Genomic DNA, 23,916 nt, shown 5'->3' with positions numbered 1-23,916 from the left:
TGAAATGATTAACAAAGGGTTTGTTTCGGTTGGAAAACAGAATTTGCCTTTGGTGACTTAGGTTTGCACTTTTTAAAAAAAAAGTCATCTCCACGCCCAAAGTGGGGCTCAAACTCACCACCCGATCAAGAGTAGCAAACTCTACTGACTAAGCCAGCTGGTGCCCCTGGTTTGCACTTGGAAGCCAAAACTATTTTTCTTCTTCTTCTTCTTTTTTAATGTGTAAAATGAAACTGATGATGGACTTTGGTGGACTGAGACCTTCAGAAGGCGTCAGGGGCTGTGTATCTGTCTTTGTTGAACCCACCCATGGATTAAACTGGATCTTGCAGACATGTTGATGGTGTAACTTGCCAGAAATAGGCTCAGAAGGGCGCCTAGGTGGCTCAGTGGGTTAAAGCCTCTGCCTTCGGCTCAGGTCATGATTCCAGGGTCCTGGGACCAAGCCCCACATGGGGCTCTCTGCTCAGCAGGGAGCCTGCTTCCTCCTCTCTCTGCCTGCCTCTCTGCCTATTTGTGATCTCTGTCTGTCAAATAAATAAATAAAATCTTAAAAAAAAAAAAAAAAAGAAATGGGCTCAGAAGACCAAAATGAAAGGGCCAAAGAAATAGAAGTAAATGATCACTCTTGGCAAGACCTCTCTTCCTTTCTTTTTCCTTCTCTCCTCTCTCCAATCTGCCTTTCCCATCACACCAAATTTTACATGGTCAAAATCAATAATGGGCCCCCTTTTCCTTAGAGAAGTAAAATAACTACTTTCCGTATAAGTTCATCTGTCTGTACAGGTAATGTATGTGTAAATCAAGAGACAAATAGTTTGGAAGAATACAGAACAAACTGATCATTGTAGCTACCCATCAGTAGTAGAGATCAAAGTGAATTTTAGATTTATTTCCATTTTTAAGGGAAAATAAAGTGGTATTATTTGTATAATTAACAATAATAAAACGAAACAACCTGTGCATCTGCCCACCTGCAGATCAAACATGAGAAAGTCTGATATGGAGAAGAATTTAAGAATGCTCCCTTTTTTCCTGAGTCAAAAACTATTTCAAACTTGTGAAATCTGGTGGCATCTAACATTTGTTCCGAACTTCACCACTATGACTCACAGGAACATTTTCAGATGAAATTTGGAAAAATGCTGATTTTTCAAACAAAAAAGCAATTGTAAATACCTGGCAAGTTTCTCTGCACTCGTGGTTGAAATGATAACTTGTAAAAATGGTCTTTATATGCACATAAGTAAATGCAACAGAAACTACAGTGAGAGAGTGTATGTAGCCAGGGTGACAAGTTCATGGGCACTGGTAACCTCACTTGATTCTTTGCTACGTATTGATATCCAACATAATGTTGTCAAATCGAGTCTATATTCATGGAAGTAGGCAGAAAATCGGTATTTGTAGAGCACCTGCCGTGTTCCAAGTGTTTAACATATTTTCTCATCTAATCCTCCCCAAACCCTCAAGACAACCTCAAATAACCCCCATTATTTCCATTTTATAGGTAAGCAAACTGGGGCTCAGAGAGAAAATAACTTGCCCCACATTATTAGTAGATGGTAGGTACACTTCAAAACAAAATGCTTTCTACCCTGTATGGGTTTGAGTATTTAAAAGCATCCACCACTTTTAATGGTTATATGTTTAGGTTTTATTATTTTTTATAAGATTTATTTATTTTGGGGAGGAGAGAGAGAATCCTGAAGCAGACTCCCTGCTGAGTGGGGAGCCAGATGTGGGAGCAGGGTTCGATCCCAGGACCCCCAGATCATTACCTGAGCGGAAATCTAGAATCTGACGCTTAACCAACTCAGCCAACCAGGTGCCCCTGTTTATTTAGTTTTTTTTTTTTTTAAATGTGTCCTTAAGTCAGGCTTGGTAATATTTTTCTACAAGTGTAACAGCAGCCACCATTTTTGGAAATAGCCAGCTAACCTGTCCCAGTACTCATTAAACATTTGTAGCATGAGGAAATGATTTACAAATGAAGAAATACACACTGGTTCCTTGAAATACTTCCTTTTTTATGTGTTAAACTTCACTTGAACTGGAGGGCTAATTTTCCTACCAATAAACTGAAAACAGTTTAGTGGAATCAGGCAACAGCAGACACCCAAAGGATGAATTGTAATCAACGAAGCTTCCTCTTACCAGATGGTTAATGACCTTCATAGACCAAATATGTATTAATGCCAGTGCCACAGATTGATGATATTGACTCCCTCTCTTCTTGGAAGCCTGTTTGGGTTTGTGATTTATTTTCGCAAAGAATAAAGTGTTCACTGATGGAGACTGAAGACAAAATGAAACACCAACCACCCCTGTAATGATCAGTTTTATGTGGCAATATGGCTAGGGTGCAGTCCCCAGTTTTTCAATCAAACACTAATCTAAGTTTGGGGGTATTTTGTAGATGTGATTCATGTCTATAATCAGTTGACTTTAAGTAAGGAACATTATCCTAGATAATCTGGGTGGGCTTGACTCAATCAGTTGAAGGCTTTAAGAGCAGAATCGAGGCTTCCCTGAAGAAGAAATCCCACCTGTGGGTGGCTACTCACCCCTACTCAAACTCACTCTCTCTCTCTAATAAACAAATCTTTAAAAAATTCTTAATATGTGTATCCTAATGATTCTATTTATCTGGTGGAATTCTGGATGGTACAATCCCTGTTTTCACTTTTACATATAAACCCAGAATCTATATGCACTTAAGAAAAACGTGAATTTTTCCCTGAACTTTGTATTCTCTCTTTAGAGTGGATTTCCTAAGTCAGAAATTTCGAAAGGAATTAAAGAAGTGTCTGATTCTAGAGAATACCCAATGTTGGAGACTAAATATCATTTTCCGTATTGAAAGTAAACCACATCACGTGTGGCTTAGGGGTAGTTCCTCTTGGGAACCGTCATCTGAATTTCTCAGAGTCTGTATTCAGCTTTCTGAAGATAGAAGCCCCACGGCCTTATGGGGCAGAAGCCCATGAACACTGTTCCAGCCCTTCTGTGCTCCATCCAAGTCCATCCATAAATCCTACATGTCTGATGGGATACGTGAACCAGTTGGTTGTTTTAATCACAACAGCAATAATTTTGTTCCTAAAGTTCTTCAGAAATTTCTTGGGAATTTACTTTTTGGGAGACCTTCCCCAAATTATTTCATCCTGTTCTTTATCTCTCTGAAAGAAGCTTTGGGTTCCTTTTGGGTATGTTCTTTAAGGTTTTATTAGTTTGTGTGTGTGTGTGTGTGTGTGTGTGTGTGAGTGAGTGAGAGAGAGAGAGAGAGGAGAGAGCGCGCACAGGCACAGAGAGCGGCAGGCAGAGGGAAAAGCAGGCTCCCTGCTGAGCAAGGATCCCAATGCGGGACTGGATCCCAGGATGCTGGGATCACAACCTGAGCCGAAGGCAGGCGCTTAACCGGCTGAGCCACCCAGGCATCCCACTTTTGGATATGTTCTTAAATTTTTCTCCTCCCATCTGTTCATGGTGTATTCTAACTAAACAGATGGTAAGCTTCATGTGGCAAACACTGGTAGTCGCTAACCCAATATCCATTCTTTTCACCTTTCCTGCCAGCAGCTCCATTTCTCCCGGAGATGATGTACCCAGGGAGAATACTCAGCTCCACAGCCTCCCTAGAAGGTTGGATGGCCATGTGATCCGGCCCTGGCAAGTGAGACAGTAAGTAGATGGCTCCTGAGTAAGGCTTCTGGGAAAGTGACTGTTTTCCTGACAAAAAGGACAGACTTAGCTGGCTGTTTGCTATTCACCTTCTCCATTCTTTTTACCTAGAATGCAGTCGCAATACTTAGAGGTATTGGTGATGAGAGCCATCTTACCAGTGTAGAGGAGAGCCTCCAAGTGGAGGACAGCAGGGCAGGGAGGGCCTGGGGTCTTACAGGCATCATGGAGTAGCTGGGCTGACTCGTCGCCTGACTCCAAGACTGTTACATGGGACCCGGCATGTTCTTCTTCTTCTGGTGCCCTGCTGACAGGTCCCTCCATCTTCCCACCCCCACCCTACGGTGTTCAGTACTCGTCGGAATCCAAAAGAAGTTCCTGACTGAGTGGCATCTCTAAGAGTAGTAAAACCCTCTCAATCGCATCCATATTTGTGTTCGTCCAAACAGTACCTAGTTGTCTCCAGCAGTATTTGGTTGCCTGAGGCCAACAGGGGGCACGTACAGAAGTCTTGCTGTCTGTCCACAGTTGAGTGTGGTGTCATTTTGGGAAAATAAGACAGGAGAAAAGTAATACTTCTAGGTTTTATATGACTAAGGAGAAGAACTAACACTGAGGCGCGTCCTTTCACTTAATTTCACTGAATACTCAAAATAACAGCAAAGCAGTCATAATTCTCATTTTACAGATGAGAAAACGAAAAACAACATACCTTGCACTGGTCTACACGGGCAATATGTAAAAGAATGTGTATCAAACCCGGGTCTAATGATTCTCTGATCTATGCTGCTGTTCTTTTGCTGTCCTTTGCAACTCTGACATGACTAGTTCAAATGATCAGGGGTGAATGGCTTACCAGAGCATACAGAACTCGGCCGGTCCTGGAGGAAGGACAGAATGCTAAGCTTTGGGGTAAAGGGACCAGGGAAAGGGGGAGAGCAATCAAGGGATTCTGGGGTTGGGGGAGGTGGAACATAAGCAAAGACCAGTTTCCATGGGTCATGTCCTATTTGACAGGAGATCAAATGGCTAAAATGAGTTCTTCAAACAGGTTAAGTATCCGTTGGCTTTTCTTTTATTTATTTCTTTTATTTATTTATTTGACAGACAGAGAGAGATCACAAGTAGACAGAGAGGCAGGCAGAAAGAGGCGGAAGCAGGCTCCCTGCTGAGCAGAGAGCCCGATGGGCTTGATGAGGGGCTCAATCCCAGGACCCTGAGATCATGCCCTGAGCTGAAGGCAGATGCTTAACCCACTGAGCCACCCAGGCGCCCCTCCGTCGGCTTTTCTTAACAGCCTGTGATAATCACTGTGGGACATACTGAGGCTATTTTTATGATAGTACCTGACATCTAAGCTGCTGCTCAGTTTTTGACATTTTCATTCTTTTTTTTTTTTTTTTTTAGAACATCTTAAATTTTTAATCCTTTCTTTACAGGTTACCTAGACCACTTTTGATTAAGAAAACTGTAGAAAGTTAGTAACTGCCACAAGCAAACGCCAGGCGGCGGCACGTGTCAATTTTCCACAGAGTCCTGCTTTGCGGGGTGTCTGAATGCGCTGTTCAGGGTCTCCGCTCACACTCGCTGGAATCGGTCGCGGCAGAGTTTAGTCCACAGGTCGCTTCTCCCCGTATTTCTTTGTAAACTCTTCAGCGTTCTTACAGAATTTTTTACGGTCCTTAGAGTATTCTTCAGCTAGGTCAGCCCGAAGTGGGTGCTCGGGCTGGGGGTCGTTCACCAGTGCTATGAGGGACTGGATTACTTGGTCGGTTTTGGTTGCTGGCTTCCAGTTTTCAGCACTAATTACTGGCAGACAGACCTGCCCCTTTTCATCAATGTTCGGGTGATAGATCTTTGTTTTAAATGTGATCTTAGGTGGTTTGAATGGGTACTCTGCTGGAAAGTTGATTTCGATTCTGAAGGCCCCCTTATCATATGGAGGGTTGTCAGGAACAATAAGCCCTTGCCAAGTCAATAAATTAGCTTCATCAACCTGGATGTTACGGAAGTTTTTCATTCCACATTTGCGGATTTCTTCAAGCTCCTTCATCAGCCTCCTGCTGGCCGCCATCTTGGATCTGGTGCTCGACATTTTCATTCTTTAAGAAAGTGGTCCCAGACTTAAAAACACATTATTTGGATTACTCAAAAAGCTGACAGTCCAGTTTGGGAGAAAATGAAATGACTTAAGAGTTCCAAAATGAAGTGTCACAAGATGATAGAAAATTACTGATCACAAAACCACCCCCAAAGGCTAAGCTCTTCACATCTAAGCTTTTCCCCCCTGCTGTGTACAAGCTGCACGGCAGGAAGCAAGCAGAGAGGGGGAGGCCGTGTGAGCGCTGTGAATTGTGTAAGACTGATGAATTACAGACATGTACCCCTGAAGCAAATATACATTATATGTTAAGAAAAAATAAAATAAAATTACAAAAAACGAAGTAAGCAGGGATCTTCAGTAGGTGGGCCAATGAGGAGGCTGATGGAACAACTATGGGGCCAACAGCACACAGTAGGTTGATGAGGAGGGGCGTGAAAAGGAGAGGATAGAGAAAAGAAGTATTTCAGCAACAAGGCCAGTTAAGAACAGATCTACTGTAGTAGTAGCTCTCTCTTAGGGTTTGCTGAGATCAAATGAGATTTTTATATGTAAAGTGCTTAACATAGAGCTTGACATGCATAATAAGTAGCTGCTCTATCTAACAGCATTTAAAAACCCAAACCCAACCACACTTAAAAGATTGCTGCCCCCCCAAAAAGATTGCTGCCCCTTCAAATAAGGTGGGAGGTACCCCTTCCCACGAATTTGAGGTGTGGGGGAGGGTGGAGAGAGGATGCAACCTTTTCCCATAAAAATGCACTCATTTAAAACCTAAGAGGGTAGCTCTCATGCTGTGTTCTTTCTCACAGCTTAAAAAAAACTCACTCAGAGGGGCACCTGGGTGGCTCAGTTGAGCGTCTGCCTTTGGCTCAGGTCATGGTCCCAAGGTCCTGGGATCGAGCCCCGCATCGAGCCCCACATCGGATACCCCGCTCTGCGGGAAGCCTGTTTCTCCCTCTCCCACTCCCCCTGCTTGTGTTTCCTCTCTTGCTGTCTCTCTCTCTATCAAATAAATAAATAAAATCTTTAAAAAAAACTCACTCAGAGAAATGAGTTTTATAAGGGTGAAGGAAGGGCACTGTAACATTCTGAGCATCTGTTTACTACATGTTCTGTGGTTTACATTTTTCTTTATGCAGCAGACCCCTGAACATCGGAGGGGTTAGGGATGCTGACCCCCGCCCCAACCTAGTGTAACTTTTGACTCCCCGAAAACGTAACTACTAATAACCTTAACTGTTGACCGGAAGCCTTACTGATAACACAGTGGATTAACACATATTTTATATGTTTTATGTATTATATACTATATTCCTACAATAAAGTAAGCTAGAGAAAAAAATTAATGAAGAGAAAATACATTCAGAGTACTATACTGTATTTATTTAAAAAAAAAGTCAGCAGAGAACTGAACCTGCACAGTTCAAAGCCACACTGTTCAAGGGTCAACCGTACTTACTTCTAATATAACCATAATCAGGACAATGCCTAGACGTAGTGTTGTTCGATTCAGTACGTAGCATACCATATAGGCCTCAAATGCTGTCCTATTTGAGGGCCTTCGATCATTTAGTTTGCTATACAAGTACATGTTAGCACCAAAGGATTTATAATGCAATATTCTTTTTTAAAAGATTTTATTTATTTATTTGACAGAGAGAGAGAGAGAGAGATCACAAGTAGGCAGAGAGGCAGGAGGGGGGGGGGAAGCAGGCTGTCTGCTGAGCAGAGAGCCCAATGCAGGGCTCGATCGCAGGACCCTGAGACCATGACCTGAGCTGAAGGCAGAGGCTTAACCCACTGAGCCATCCAGGTGCCCCAGGAAGATGGTTGTTCTTTTTTTTTTTTTAAATTTATGATTTTACTTATTTATTTGACAGAGGGAGAGAGATCACAAGTAGGCAGAGACGCAGGCAGAGATGTGGGGGGAAGCAGGCTCCCCGCCAGCAGAGAGCCGGATGCGGGCGGGGCTTGATCCCAGGACCCTGGGATCATGACCTGAGCCGAAGGCAGAGGCTTAACCCACTGAGCCACCCAGGCATCCCTATAATGCAATATTCTTGAACAATGATATATTAAGAAGATCAGCATTTTTTTTTATTTCGAGCTGAGCCCTGGTTCAAGTTGGAAACCTCTGACTTTTCAAACCTGAGCATCACATTTGTGCCCATTTCCTTCTTTTCTGTGTCATATCACCTTTAGAACAGTAAGAGGAAGGGAGTGATTGTATGCTACCCGAATCCTGCTCTCCACCGACTAAATGCAAAGAAAGATTTCCTACATGAGAAATTACCACTAAGTTTCATACAAAGACATCGATAGAGTTCTCCCGAGCAAACAGAAAGAAAAACCACTTGAAGCAGATGGCGGGCCGAGTGTGCCGTTTAGGGGTTTACCTTTCTTTCAAATTTCACATTTACAATTAAGCCTTTGTTCCAGGAAAGAAACAAGTCATCGTCAGCACCCTATTCCCCCCAGAATTTGGAGCAACACTGACCATTCCCCTCAACAGTCCTGCACGTGGCTGGATGATGATGGCCAAGCTCATCCCTGAATGCTAAAAGTGGGAAGATGTCAAGAGATAAAGAGGGAGGGTAACAGATCCCAGAGACACTAAGGGACTAACTTTCCACATAAACCCACAGCAAGTAGTTGATTGCTTTTTTTTTTCTTTTAACTCAGCCCTGGGCATCAACAAGTGGCCACACTGGCTTTATGCAACACGTTGCCTAACTGAATAGGACCCGCTTGAATAGGAAAACGCGTCAGAGGAAAATTGCAGTCAGAAATTGCTGTGCTCTTATCTGCTTCCAGTGAATACCGCTGATGCTCTCAGAGCTCCCCCAGGAGCCTCAGTGGGCAGAGGCCGTGGTTACTATTTCAACACAGACAGTGGGAGAGGGGGGAGTAAGCCCTGTGGAATGTTTTTTATTCCAAAGCCATACAAGGAGAGTAGAACAAGGCACTGGATTGTATCATTCAATTAAAAACGTTTATTAAATATAGATCATCTTATTGGACCCTAAGCTACTTTCTAGGAATACAAGGATTTCTAAGCCTTGGTTCTAGTGCTTGAGGAACTACGTCTCGAGGGCCGAGTGTCTCTTTATTTTCTTTTAAGATTTTATTTATTTATGGGGCGCCTGGGTGGCTCAGTGGGTTAAGCCGCTGCCTTCGGCTCAGGTCATGATCTCAGGGTCCTGGGATCGAGCCCCGCATCGGGCTCTCTGCTCAGCAGGGAGCCTGCTTCCTCCTCTCTCTCTACCTGCCTCTCTGCCTGCTTGTGATCTCTCTCTGTCAAATAAATAAATAAAATCTTAAAAAAAAAAAGATTTTATTTATTTATTTGTCAGAGAGAGAGAGAGAGAGCAAGAGAGCGAGCGAGCGAGTGAGCACAAGCACGGGGAGCAGCAGAGGGAGAGGGAGAAGCAGGCTCCCCGCTGAGCAGAGACGGGGCAGAGCTTCTCGAACTTTAATGTGGCGTCTGAGTCCCCGAACACATTGTTAAAATGTAGAAGCTTATTCGACAGATCTGGAGTGGGGCCTGAGAGTCTACCAAGCTCTAGGTGATGCTGTTGCTGCTGGTCCACAGATCGCACTTGGAAGAGCAAGGGAAGCATGGGGAGAGAACTAGTAGAAGACGTCAGAAGCACCTGGACACCTATACGGAGTACTGTGTGAGCACCGAGGACGAAATGCACCCGAGAGTTCGAAAAGGCTTCATGTGGAAGAGGGGTGAGCTGAGTCTCGTTCTCCTGGTGATCCCAGGGGAGAGTCAAGGGGCCCACACTGTAGTTCAGTGATGAAACTTTCTGACCCTCGGTTTTCTCATCTGTCAGATGAGGGATTGAAAATGTCCAGACCCTTCCAAGTCCTAAAACCAGATCACTCTACTGAGATAAGCTTTAAAACTGCTGAAGATATGATCTGTATGGAAGTTAAGGTGAAATAGTAGGAAAGGTTTGACTCTTCTTTATTTTACTCGGCAAAAGACTTGGTTAACCTGGCTTCAGACTTTCTTTCCCAGCTACTTCTGCTGCAAGAACGAAGCGAGTCTAAGCAAAAACTGAAAAGCGGGGAGAAGTTCAAGGGGCTTGGGCTTCAAAATATTCGAGATCTAGGTCTTATCAGATCCAGGAACAACATTTTACACAGCAGTCGTAATATCAAAGAGCAGATCCCAGTAACTTCCTCAAGTTTTATCTTCTTCAGAAGTGGACTGGGTTTGGTTTGCTTTGTTCTTGGAAGCCTCCTCAAAATTCTCCACGAGATCTGGGAGATAATCCTTATGATCATCCTCCTCTCCGGCAGCGAGGGGTGCTTTTCCACGCACAGATGACCTGGGCAGGGCCTCAGCCAGTCTTCTTCAACCATTCAGACGGCTGGCACCACGCTGGCTGAAGACCCGGCTCGCACTTCTGTCAGCTGTTTTGTGTCAGCATGGCCTCTGAGGGCGCAAGCATTCACTGCCTGGGATGGCCACACGTTAGGGCTGCGAGAGTGGACCGCTCACTGTTCCTTGGCTCGGGAACACATTCAACTCTTCGATATGATCTTGTTTACCCCTATCTTCTTGAAGGAGAGTTGAAATTTTGGTGTGTTTTTTTTTTTTTTAACCATCTGCTGTAGTTGTTCCATGAAGCGTCTCCGTTAGGCGAGCAGTTGCCTTCCCACCAATGCGCACTTGTGCCTAACCATTGGGCGAGTTTCTCCTGGTTTGTGCTACTTTCTTTGCTCTTGTTGGAGTGGAACTGGGACCGTGCTGGGGACTGGGGCTGCTGCTCAGGGGGTCTCCGGCAGACCAGCTGGGATTAGGTGCACACACACAAGGACACCTATAAAAGGTTTTCCTAATGAGCCCAACAAACTGACCTACATTTTGGTAGGTCATTCCTACCTTACTTACTTATGTTACTACATTACTTCCTCGTGTCAATCATAAGAAAACAGCACTTAAGTCTTAAGAGCCTCTTATACTTGTTTTCTCCCATTCAGTTGCCTGTTTGTAGGTGTGTGTACGGCTCCCCAGCTGAACTCCTTAAAAAGAACGCCATACTCACTTTATGAATACTCAACACTCCGTGTAATAAAATACATTTCAGTGTATTTTATTTTCAAGGTATACTTTATAAACATCATTTTATTACCTGTCATAAATATGCCAGTTACTTTGCATTAGGACAATTACAAGTGGACCCGATTCAACTGAAGTGGGGGGGCGGCAGGCCCCCGCCCCTGGGGAGGATCAGAGCCCAGCTCACGATGCCGGGGCTCTCGCCCACCTGTGCTCCTGCTCTCTCACCATCTATTGGTAGGTGAGAACCTGCCCTCCCCAGGAAGGCTCCAAACACTGGAAAAGGAAGAGACTGCTTAACGGAACATCTTGCTGGAGTTTGCCACTAAAAGCCAAAATGTCAAAGAGAAAAATGGGGTTTAAGGGCTTACTCCTTTCCCTCCTGTGTAGGACTGATTGCTGACTCTCTCCAACAATATCTACCAGAAATGAAAACCAAGTCAACAGTGAATTAATCCATTTTCACCAAAAAAAAAAAAAAGAAAAAAAAAAGGTTTTCATGATTAAAAATTCAAATTTTTTAGTGTTAGACTTTTAAGATAAATGGATTTTGAATGAGTAATCATACCCTAATTACAAAATTACAATATCATTTCTTTCTACAGAGAACAAAGTTAAATATGTCCCTTTTAAATGAGAAAAATAAATTTTAAACTCAGCACAGCAAGAATTATCCAATAAATAGAAAGTGATTTTTCTATTTTCTATTTCCCCCTCATGCTCTAAATGTACATGGAAATGCTTCATACATAGAAAAAAATAATAGCAAATGTTACTTAAAAACTAACCAATTTATAGTTTCAGTATTTCTGATTTTATTTTAAAAAAAAACAAGCTGCAGTTTCAGTACTTCTGATTTATGGGCTAGTAGATGGAGAGTTTGGGTACAAATGGCTGGTAAATTTGGTAAATAAGGTCCATTTGTATATACCTGTAAGAAATTATATCATAAAAAACTCATTATTTTCTTAAATATGGGAGAAATGTCTAATCTTAGTAAGTATTCCAGTATTCAATCATAATAAAATGTATCTTTTAACAAGGGAAGCATTATATTGGAAATTCCTTAGATTAAAAACAAGTTTTCTACTACCTTTGCATTACTCTAGAGTGTTTTGTATACACACACACAAACACACACATGCATGCACACACAGACACACAGATCACGTCTCATTAACATAAAAGAGATTAGAAATTTCTATTTTATTTTTGTCATTAAAAAATTTGTGCCATGATCAAATCTTGGCACATGTATGAGTAGCTGAATGTTATAGAAGTGTACCTCAAAAATTAAGTAATAAGCCATTTTCATTTTATTTATTTATTTTTTAAAGTAAACTGCCCCCCCAGCGTGGGGCTTGAATGCACGACCCTGAGATCAAGAGTCGCGTGCTCTACCGACTGAGCCAACCAGGCATCCCAGCCATTTTTGTTTTAACAATATTTATTACAAATCACGTTTTATAAACACTGAATATAAATTACATACAAAAGCTAGACAGAAATATACAGAAGCAAAAACAGCAGTACTAATAACACAAGAGAAATAAGCTAATGTTTAAACATGTATAACTTGATAAAATTACTAATTTGTCCTTGCTAATAAATGTTCATGATTTCAAAAGCTACTAAAAAAATGAAATGTAGTGCAATTACTATCAAAGTTTGGAATTATAGAAACAACAAACTTAGCACTACTTATTTTTAAAAATCTTTTCAAACATTCAGAAGCCAAATGACTTTAATTTAAAGACAAATTAAACTCGGGTAAAAGCTCTTATCCAACTGAAGAATATAAAAGTTTTAGGCTTTGGTTGGTTAATAGATACTAAATTTAGTGGGTATTTTAAAATTAACATCTCCCTTATATGTTGTATTCCTGAGTTTTTTGCTAAAATACTATAGATAAAATAAAGAACTCAGTTTACAGCTTTTTGTAACATTGTATTTATTTTTGAAAAACATAAAGTACAGCAATTACTTTTAGTGTGAATAATGGGGTTTAATAATGTAATCAAAATCAGAAGGAATATATTTAATTTAGCTTAACGGTGAGAAAAATTAATGCCCTCTGACCACTAATTGCAAAGCTTATTTGTAAATCATGATTAAAATTATGTTAAATCTGTCACCAAGTTTTATTTGCATCTCATGAAACCATTCTGATTTAAAGAAGAGGTTGATTATGTAGCATAGAGTGCTCTTAAAAAAGACTGAAATGATACAAAGCTAATGGTTAGCACGAAGCCAGACACAGGGTAGGTAGTCAATTTTCCTTATTAAAGTGAAAAGTCTTTGAATGCATTATTTCTGAACATCAACACACAGTTCAATATAGTAGTTATAAATTAATCTGATATATTCAAAAGCAGTTTACACATGAAAATACATTTTCAGTAACAATCATAAGAAGGATTTCTATAAGTGGCTATCTTCAGTCTTGGTTTTACCAAAATAGATTTAAATTTAAGGTTCCTTTAAAAAATAGACCTATGAAAGCTAATTTCCTATTAGCTGCTACATACGATGTACATGGCAGGTTCAGTCCCTTCTCTCCAGATCGCCCAATGAACATCTTCTGAGCTGATTACTTTAGGTTACAACAAACTCCTTACAACCAGGTTCCCCCTGGAGAATGAATCAGTGTATCTGGGGACTGGTTCCAAGGATGTGGATTATTTTAAATAAGTAGCTCTCCCTTGATTCCTGGCAAATTATCACAGTCAGCTTGATTTGGGAAATAATGCTTTAAAGCAGCCAAAAACAATTTCATCACGCTTGAACATTACTTGATGAATGGTATATCTGCTGGAAATCAAATTTCTCTAGTTTTTTAAAAAAATATCTGCCTAGCTTATCATCATGCCTAAGCATTTCATGACATTTAAATGTCACAAGATTTTGTTCTCATTCTCCTGATAAACCACAAGAGCTGGTGATTTCACCTTTCTGAAACCTGCCGGTGATCAGGCTTCTATACTTTTAAGTACTGCATACACCTTTTCTTACCAGGAAGCAGAAGAGTCACCTAGCAGTTGCGTTAAAAAAAAAAAAACTAAACGGTGTGGAATTTATTCACATAATCGTACTACTCACAAAGTAGTCTTTAAACAGCTATACCAACATCAGTTAGTAGAGTTAATTGCAAAACTGGTTATCAAATCCCTATTAATTAAAAAAATTCAATTTACAAAGTATTATATCAATTCTGCGTACAAAATCTCATTTGCCACATTATGCAACTAGGAAGCAATTACTTAATTGGCTATGTATACACGAAAAAAATGTGCAGAGGTTCATTCTAAATGATTGGCTAGTAACAAATCTCTCGATAAAAAAAGAAAAGCAGCAATGGAATGTATTCTCAAACAATATGGAGCACTGAGGAGATTTTAAATTCTTAGAGAATTGAAAGAAAAATTATGATTAAACTCATGACCTGCAAGTCACTTCTATGTTCTAATAATGATATCATAAGCAGAGAAACAAAACCGCAACCTTATTGAAGTAGGTTAAATAGTTTCTAAGCTGATTAAAACCACTGAATTTAAAATGAACTTTTTTTTTTTTTTTTTGGGTAGGCTCCATGCCCGACACAGAGCTTGAACTCACAACCCTGAGATCAAGAATCCTATGCTCTACCGACTGAGCCAACCATGTATCCCAATACAATTTTTGAACCTGAAGTAAATGATGCAGTATTCAACCATTTACTAAAAAATAATCATTAACAGTTTCATCATTAGTAAAAACCGTTGCTAATACACAAATTAAAAAGTGCTTAATACCAGTCCTTGGTTCCACATTGCACTTCATATTCCCATCTGTATGTCAGCAAAGTTGTAGAAGCTGTCTACATCTCCAGATGCTGTCTCCTTGCTTTCTGATACAAACATCTATTTTAAATACAAAAGAAGCAAAAAATAAATACCAGTAATCCCCAAATTTCAAAGCCCGTGTTGTCCACAGAATAATGACAAGCTTCCTATTAAAAGAAATTCAAGTACACCACTTATATAATATTTAATCATATTCTGTAGAATCTAAACAATATAGTTTCAGTAGCCACAATATAAACTGAGCTCATTTAAAAGAACTTAGGATATAATCAAGGTCTTTGCTTTCATAATATTTCTGTTACACTTAATCACACTTGGAATTTTACTGTTTTTTAAGTATACGAGAGTCAATATTATGAAAGCTACTGAATAGAGAAGTTTATTTAAAGACTTCTTAGTTTCTTCTATTTCCTAATAACAATCTCATTAGGCTGAGAAGCAAGACTTGAGGTTATCATTTTTAAAGCTGCTAAAGATGTATTACTAGTTTTAAATGAACTATCTGCTAAACATGAAAGCAGTACTCAGTAGAACCCTTCAAAAATTGTTTTTACACATGTCAGCCACGAATTAGAGGAGACCTGGACTCTCTTCTAGCTTTATCGTAAACTAGCTGTGTGATGCTGACAATTCATTCACTGAACCTCTCTGGGCTCACTTTCCACACTTGTAAAACGAGAACATTGGATTAGATAATCTTTAACTCATTCAGATTTAAAATCTCCAAATCACAGAACCGTTTTCTCTTTGCTTCCTTTCCTATTCAACCTATCACATTTGCCCTTTCCCATAGTACTGTTGTGATGATAAAATGAGACAAAAGGCAAAGTACTTTAAATTATGCAAATGTAAGAAACTATTAGCCAAGTCAGACAACAAAACCAGAAATTTTATCTCAGATATTTATCCAAAAAATTATTAGTTATATCTATACTCATTCAGTACTCATATGTTTGGCTGTTAAGTTATATTAAGTTATTTAAGTCTGAAATTCTTAGATACACCAACCCCAACCACATATCTAGAAACTACCTATATGTGATGACTTCTTGATAGAGCTCAAATTCATTTTTTTTTTAATGGGCTCTGTGCTGTTCTCAAAACCGTGAGATCAAGACCTGAGCTGAGATCAAGAACTGGACACTGAACTGACTGAGCCACCCAGGCGCCCCCCCCAGTTTCAATGTTTGATGAAGCATTACTGAAGCAAATAAAAATGAACAGTGGGCAAGAGGATCATCCATCTAAGGTACATAATCTTAGAAATATAACATTTTTCAACATACACTAGTTTTCAAAAAAGGAAGAACTTAAAGAGACATTTAATGAGACTTTTTACTTTAGAAACTCATGTCTTATTGGAGGTTTTTAAATGAACAGATTCTTGGGACACCTGGGTGGTTCAGTTAGTAAAGTGCCTGCCTTCAGCTCAGGTGGTAACCTGGGGGTCCTGGGATCAAGCCCCACATTGGGCTCCTTGCTTAGTGGGGAGCCTGCTTCTCCCTCTGCTTGCCATTCCCTCTGCTTGTGCTCTCTCTCTCTCTCTGACAAATAATAAAAAAAATCTTTAAATTAGTAGATTCTTATTTTGTAAATTTTTAAGCAATTAAAATTTTAATTTGGCAAGGAAAAACCAAAGATTAGCTCCCAATTGTTTACCATAGATTCTAAAAATCATGGTCTGTTTTTTTAATTCCAAGCAACTGCAGGGATAAAAGTACTATTTAATTGTAAAGAAAAGGAAATGACATGAAAGGTCTGATTGAAATAGCAATAACCAATAAAATCTTGTACCTTGGTTCCATTGAATATCTCATTGACGATAAGTTGGCATCCTTCTACAGCTCCATCTCCATTAAACTCCAAGGCAATAACGGGACCTATAAGCAAACCCAAGAAGTGTTGTCTGAATATGAATACAAATTATTTACTTATTTATTTAGGAAAGCGTGGGGAGGGGCAGAAGGAGAGGGACACTCTTAAGCAGGCTCCACACCCACTGCAGAGCCCGAAATGGGGCTCAATCTCACCACCCTGAGATCATGACCTGAGCTGAAATCAAGAGTCAGATGCTTAACCAGCTGAGCCACCCAGGTGCCCCCAAATCTATTTTGAAATTTATCTTTTTATTCTTTATATTGTAAAGAATCTCTAGTCTCTTCCCTGGGGTGTAAGAGGAAAAGAAGAAGGAAGTAGACGGATGGGATATGTCACTTTTGCTACTTCTTCCAACTGTAATCATGCAATAAATGAACACAGTCTCATCTTATGATGGGTAGTTTGAGTGTTATTACAGGACTACGGTCACATTTTTAAGTGTTGTAAATAGTCTGACTTCTCTGGTTTTCATCCTACAAAAACCATAAAAAGTCCACTCACTTAGCAGTACAAAAAATAGCTGATAAGATGACAAATAAGATCAAAAGCAATTCAAGTCACCATAAGTAGGTTTTGCTAGGCAGCCCATCTTCCTTGCAATTCTCCTACTTATCAGCCAAGTTCTGGGTCACCGATAATGAAGCTAAACCGAGCAGGAATTGAAGCCAGGCGCCAGAGGTAATGACCATCTGAAAGTAGTTTTCCTGAGTGTGCCTTACAGCAAATTCTAGAACCAAAGACTAAGTTTTTATTCTCTGAATAGGATATTTGTGCCTCCTTTCCTATACATTAATTTGAATACTTTTAAACCACCTGTACTTTAAATTCTAGTGTAAAGATTTATGATTAAGTTCGGCTTAGATTTAAATATAGCATTGCTACTACTGGTGTCAAGTTGTTGGTAAATGTGGCCATAAGTTAGCTAAGCAAAATATGTCCTTCAATTCAATTAATATTTATTCAGTTATCACTATATTCCTTAACAGATTTGCTTTTTAACTTCTAAAGTAATGCATATATCCTAACCTCTAGAAAATGATTAATTTCTTGAAAAAAGACATAAGCCCAGGGGTGCCTGGGTGGCTCAGTGTGTTGAAGCCTCTGCCTTCAGCTCGGGTCATGATCCCAGGGTTCTGGGATCGAGCCCCACATTGGGCTCTCTGCTCGGCAGGGAGCCTGCTTCCTCCTCTCTCACTCTCTGCCTGCCTCTCTGCCTACTTGTGAAATAAATAAAATTAAAAAAAAAGACATAAGCCCATTAAACAAACATGGAGCAACAGAGACTAAGAAGTACTAAGGAATGAAATTCTAAGGTTAAGGAATACGAAATACTAAGTTGAATGTAGGCATGTGCCATAGGACAAGACACAAGAACAAGGGAGAAAGAAAATCACTCTGCACTGGGCACCGAAAGAACTGAGGGTTTGTGATTTAATATAAACAACAAATACAGAAAAGGCATGACATGTACCAGTAAATTGTACAATTAGATACAGAGAACAAAGTATGAGTTTTTCAGGATCACAGTGTACAGATCAAGATAGGTGCTGTATAAAGAAAAGAAGATAACTAGGGAACATTTTCTCAGAAAAATGCATGTTTCTCTGTCTGGGGCGAGAAATGGATAAGATTAACCTGTAATATCTTGTCAAGCCAAAAAGCAAGGAAGCTATCAAAGGCCGATACAGTTGTACCAAAAGGACATAGGATCCAGCTTGAAGGGGCTCCCAATGGCCAAAGATGAGACATGGACATCGGAAGGAATAATGACTGCAGTTTATTAAAACATACTGAATATATAAAAAGTCATGGGCTCAAAATGATATTTAGAAGAGAGAAACAAAATTCACTGGACACCACTGCAGGTTGCTAATGCATCAATTCATTATTCTGAAAACTGATAATTATTTTGTTTATTTATTCGGCTTTTCTGATATGAAGCATATTTCAAGTTAACTGAAGAGCTCTGGTATATAAGAGAAGTTCTGTTAACATCCATTACCATATACAAAGGTAGTGACATGGTTAGAAAATGATCATTTTGCAACTCCTAATAAAATCGTTGGATCCTGGGGTGCCTGGGTGGCTCAGTTGGTTGAGCCTTTGGCTCAGGTCAAGATCCCAGGTTCTGGGATCGAACCCCACATCAGGCTCTCTGCTCAGCAGGGAGCCTGCTTCTCCCTCTTGTACTTCCCCTGTTTGTGTTCTCTTTCTCTGCCAAATAAAGAAAAGAAAAGAAAAATAAATAAAATGAGCAAGGGACAGAAGATTAAGACTGGAATTAAAAAAAAGAAAAAGTTGCTAATAAAAGTAGGGTTTTCAGTTTTTATGAGAGTGGAAAGTTTAAGGTAGAATATAGCATGCTTTTACTCAGGATCACTACAAGGAAATACAACAGATACATTTTTTAAAGTCAAACAGTCAAACATTTATTACTGAAAGTTCCTGTATTCTATAGAGAGAACCTAATCTAGAATTCAGGAACACAATTTGGTGGATTACCCATGCATGTAACTTGGTTCATAGTCATCTTTGTTTGTTCGCTTGTTTAAGTAAGCTCTATGCTCAATATGGGGCTTGAACTCAGGACCCCGAGATCAGGTGTCACATGTTCTACCAACTGAGCCAGCCAGGTGCCCCAACTTGGTTGTTATTCTTTAAATAGAATATGATGAACTTCCAGGAAGTGACCTAATAATTTACCAATATAGAAACACCAACAAAAAAGGCAGACAAGTGTATCAGTTTTGATTAACATGTGTAGATAATCCTAAATTTAAAAAAAAACCCTACAGTAGCTGACAATGCATGTTTTAAGCAGTCCTACTTGTATAATGATGCTGACTACAATTACTGTGATTATATCAAGCTGAACTATGAGGTCAATAAAGATCACTGGTTAACTTTTTTAGAAGTATTTTAGCGTGAACATCTTATCAAATAGTTTGCAGTAGCTTTGGGGCACATGTACCCCAATGTTTACAGCATCAATGTTCACAACAGCCAAAATATAGAAAGAACCCAGAGGTCCATGAACAGATGAATGGATAAAGAAGATGAGGTATGAAATATTAGTCAGCCATCAAAACGGAATGAAATCTTGCTATTTCCCACAGTGTGGTTGGAACTAGAGGCTACTATGCTCAGTGAAATAAGTCAGTCAGAGAAAGACAAATGTCATATGATTTCACTTACATGTGGAATTTAAGAAACAAAGCTGATGAACATAGGGGAAGGGAAGGAAAAATAAAGTAAGGTAAAAATGGAAAGAGGCAAACCATAAGAGACTCTTGACAATAGGGAACAAACAGAGGGTTGCTGGAGGGGAGGTGAGTAGGGGAATGGGGAAACTGGGGGATGGGCATTAAGGAGGGCACTTGATGGGATGAGCACTGGGTGTTGTATGCCACCCATGAATCACTAAATTCTACTCCCAAAACTAATACACTATATGTTAACTAAACTGAATTTAAATTAAAAAAATCTAAATATTTGAGTTGTCATGAAAAACTGAAATTTTGAAGTAAACAAAAAAGATTCCTGGATGTCCTAATACCCTCCTTCTAGATTATCTAACGTGACCTCGGAATAAGTCACTATCACATTTCAATTAGATGACAGCAAAAGCCTCCCAGGTGGTCTCTCTGCTTCCCCTTAGTAAAAGTTACATTTTAAATGGACCATGACATTCCTCTGCTCTAAAACCTCTAGTAAAATATGATCTATATTTTTAATTGTTCTAAAATAAATGAGTATTTCAGATTTTTATTTTCATTGATGTATAGTTCACATAAAGTATTTTATTCATTTCAGGTATAAAAAATAGTGATTCAGCAATCATACACATTATAAAATGGTCACCATAAGTGTAGTTACCATCTGTCACCTTACAAAGTTATTATAATATTAGTGACTATATTCCCTATGCTATACTGATTTTCATGTCTGTGATTATTTTATAACTTGAAGTTTGTACCTCTTTATCCCCTTAAAAATAACTATTTTATTTTTTTTAAAGATTTGTTTATTTTTGAGAGAGAGAGAGAGAGAGAGCAAGTGAGTGCAGGAGTGGGGGAAGGGACAGAGGGAGAGGGAGAGCATCTCAAGCAGACTCTCTGCTAAGCACGGAGCCTGACACAGGGCTCGATCACACAACCCCAAGACCATGACCCAAGCTGAAATCAAGAGTTGGGCGCTCAAAATAACTTTGCCCCGAAAATAACAGATAGTTTAAAACATTAACAAAGCTATAACAAATTAACAAGGTATTTAGGTGTTTATAGCATATATAATAGTAAAATATACAATAATACAGGAATGGCATGGAAGACTTGAGAATATGTTATTAAGTCCTTATATGCAACAGATAAAGTGTTATTCTTAGAAGATGTATTCAAATTATTTAAACATACATACTGCAAAACCTAAGGTGACCATTAAATAAGTTTTAGAAATAGTATAAATAATAATGGAAGAGATTAAATGGAATCATAAAAAATGCCTGATTAAACAGAAGAAGAGGTAACAAGAAACAAATAACAAATGGAACAAAAAGCAGCAAGATGGTAGATGTTCGTGAAGGCATATCATAGTCAAATTCACAAAATACACAGACAAGGAAAGAATCCTACAAACAGAAAACAAGGGAAAAAAGGGAATACAGATCAGGTTCTTAGCACACCTGTCCACAGATAGGTAGGCCAGAAGATAATGGCAGGAAATATTCAACTTGCTCAATGGTAAAAAATATGCAGCCCAAAATTCTTTATCCAGCAAGGCTGTCATTCGGATAAGAGAGAGAAACTTTCCCAAATAAAAACTAAAGGAGTTTGTGACCACTAAACCAACTCTGTGAGAAATTTTAAGGGGGGACTCTTCGAGTGGAGGGGAAAAAAACCCCTAAAAGCAACAAAGACTAGAAAAGACCAGAGAACAACACCAGAAACCCCAACTCTACAGGTAACACAGTAACATTAAATTCATATCTTTCAACAATCACTCTGAATGAAAATGGATTAAATGGTCCAATCCAAAGATATAGGGTATCAGAATGGATAGAAAAACAAGATCCATCTATATGCTGCCTACAAGAGACTCATTTTAGACCTAAAGACACCTGTAGATGGAAAGTGAAGAGATGGAGAACCAGCTATCATGCTAATGGATGTCAAAAGAAAGCTGGAGTAATCATACTTATATCAAACTAGATTTACTTATTTTTTTTTAGATTATTTATTTATTTATTTCTCAGAGTGAGCACAGGCAGAGTGGCAGGCAGAGGCAGAGGGAGAAGCAGGCTCCCCGCCGAGCAAGGAGCCCGATGCGGGACTCGATCCCAGGCCGCTGGGATCATGACCTGAGCCGAAGGCAGCTGCTTAACCAACTGAGCCACCCAGGTGTCCCTCAAACTAGATTTTAAAACAAAGACTGTACCGGGTGCTTGGGTGGCTCAGTGGGTTAAAGCCTCTGCCTTCGGCTCAGGTCATGGCCCCAGGGTCCTGGGATCGAGCCCTGCATCAGGCTCTCTGCTCAGCAGGGAGCCTGCTTCCATTCCTCTCTCTCTGCCTGCCTCTCTGCCTACTTGTGATCTCTGTCTGTCAAATAAATAAATAAAATCTTTAAAAAAAATAAAACAAAGACTGTAACGAGAGATGAAGAAAGGCATTACACCATAATTACGGGGTCTATCTGTCAAGAAGATCTAACAACTGTAAGTATTTATACCCCCAACTTGGGGGCACCCAAATATGTAAACCAATTAATAATAAACATAAAGAAACTCATTGGTAATAATACAGTAACAGTAGGGGACTTCAAGATAAAAAGCTTCTGCAGAGTGAAGGAAACAATCAACAAACTAAATGGCAGCCTACGGAATGGGAGAAGATATTTGCAAATGACATACCTGATAAAGGGTTAGTATCTAAAAATCTATAAAGAACTTAATCAAACTCAACACCCAAAAACCAAGTAGTCCAGCTAAGAAATGGGCAGAAGACACGAATAGACACTTTTTCCAAAGAAGACATCCAGATGGCTAACAGACACATGAAAAGATGCTCAACATCACTCATCATCAGGAAAGTGCAAATCAAAACCATGATGAGATACCACCTTACACCTGTCAGAATGGCTAAGGTCAATACAAGAAACAACAGGTATTGGTGAGGATGCAAAGAAAGGGGAACCCTCTGGTACTACCGGGAAAGCAAACTGGGGCAGCCACTCTGGAAAACAGTATGGAGGTTCCTTAAAAAGTTAAAAATAGAGCTACCCTATGATCCAGCATTTGCACTACTAGGTATTTACCCAAAGGATACAAAAATACAGATTTGAAGAGATACATTCACCCTGATGTTTATAGCAGCATTATCAACAGGAGCCATACTATGGAGAGAGACCAAATGTCCAATGACTGATGAATGGAAAAAGAAGATGTGGTATATGTATACAATGGAATATTACTCAGTGATCAAAAATGAAATCTTGCCATCTGCACTGATATGGATGGCGCTAGAATGTATTATGCTAAGTGAAGTAAGTCAGAGAAAGACAAATACCATATCTCACTCAAATGTGGAATTTAAGAAAGGAAACACATGAATATACAGGAAGGGGAAAAAAGGAGAGAGGGAAACAAACCATTAGAGACTCTTAACAATAGAGAACAAACTGAGGGTTGATGGAGAGATGTGGGTGGGGGATGAGCTAGATGGGTGATGGGTTATTAAAGAGGGCACTTGTGATAAGCACTGGGTGTTGCATATAAGTGATGAATCACTGATTTCCACCCCAGAAACCAATACTGCACTCTATGTTAACTAAAATTTAAAATTAAAAAAAGATGGTAGATGTTGATCCAAGTATATCCATCTCTTTTCATGTGAATGGTCCAAACACAACTGTTAAAAGACAGGGATTGTCAGACTGAATTGAAAAGGAAGAACCAACTATATGCTATCTACAAAAACTCACTTCAAAATTAAAAAATTTTTTGTGTTTTAAAATTTTTAATTCCAGTATAGTTAACGTACAGTGTTACATTAGTTTCAGGTGTACATTATAGTGATTCCACACTTCCATGCATTGCCCAGTGCTCATCATGATAAGTTTACTCTTTTTTTTTTAATGTGTTCTTTTTATTTTTTTTTTAAATTTTATTTTTTATAAACATATATTTTTATCCCCAGGGGTACAGGTCTGTGAATCGCCAGGTTTACACACTTCACAGCACTCACCATAGCACATACCCTCCCCAATGTCCATAACCCCACCCCCCCTCTCCCAAACCCCCTGCCCCCATCAACCCTCAGTTTGTTTTGTGAGATTAAGAG

At 39.5% G+C, this 23,916-nt stretch overlaps 3 protein-coding genes across 4 annotated transcripts in view; 1 reads left to right on the top strand and 2 right to left on the bottom strand.

The window, feature by feature from the left end:
- LOC111150571 (zinc finger protein 674-like) overlaps window positions 1-23,916 on the top strand; it is an 886,492-nt gene that overhangs the window by 475,597 nt on the left and 386,979 nt on the right. The gene's annotated exons all lie outside the window — the stretch shown is intronic.
- LOC111150595 (ubiquitin-conjugating enzyme E2 L3) lies at window positions 5,078-5,767 on the bottom strand. 2 transcript variants are annotated; one of them, XM_022508105.1, is made up of 2 exons: window positions 5,732-5,758; window positions 5,089-5,635 (listed from the first exon to the last, which is right to left on the bottom strand). In XM_022508105.1, the coding sequence occupies exons 1-2, from the start codon at window positions 5,756-5,758 to the stop codon at window positions 5,294-5,296; spliced, it is 369 nt and encodes a 122-aa protein (XP_022363813.1). In that variant the 3' UTR covers window positions 5,089-5,293. The 2 variants fall into 2 exon arrangements, with proteins under 2 accessions (XP_022363811.1, XP_022363813.1); XM_022508103.1 differs by having other exon boundaries at window positions 5,078-5,767.
- Window positions 14,485-23,916, bottom strand: part of LOC111150588 (RP2, ARL3 GTPase activating protein) — a 53,925-nt gene continuing 44,493 nt past the window's right edge. Inside the window, exons 4-5 of the mRNA XM_022508095.1 lie at window positions 16,499-16,584; window positions 14,485-14,761 (exon numbers count right to left, since the gene is read on the bottom strand). Of these exons, the coding sequence (XP_022363803.1) occupies window positions 14,678-14,761; window positions 16,499-16,584 (170 nt within the window). The 3' untranslated portion in view covers window positions 14,485-14,677. The remainder of the gene's footprint in view (window positions 14,762-16,498; window positions 16,585-23,916) is intronic.

The sequence above is a fragment of the Enhydra lutris genome, unplaced genomic scaffold, assembly GCF_002288905.1.
Source record: "Enhydra lutris kenyoni isolate GAN:26980312 unplaced genomic scaffold, ASM228890v2 scaffoldscaffold23, whole genome shotgun sequence".
Taxonomy (NCBI): Eukaryota; Metazoa; Chordata; class Mammalia; order Carnivora; family Mustelidae; genus Enhydra; species Enhydra lutris.
Note: the sequence above shows the minus strand (reverse complement) of the source record. Positions and strands in the feature narration are given on the sequence as shown.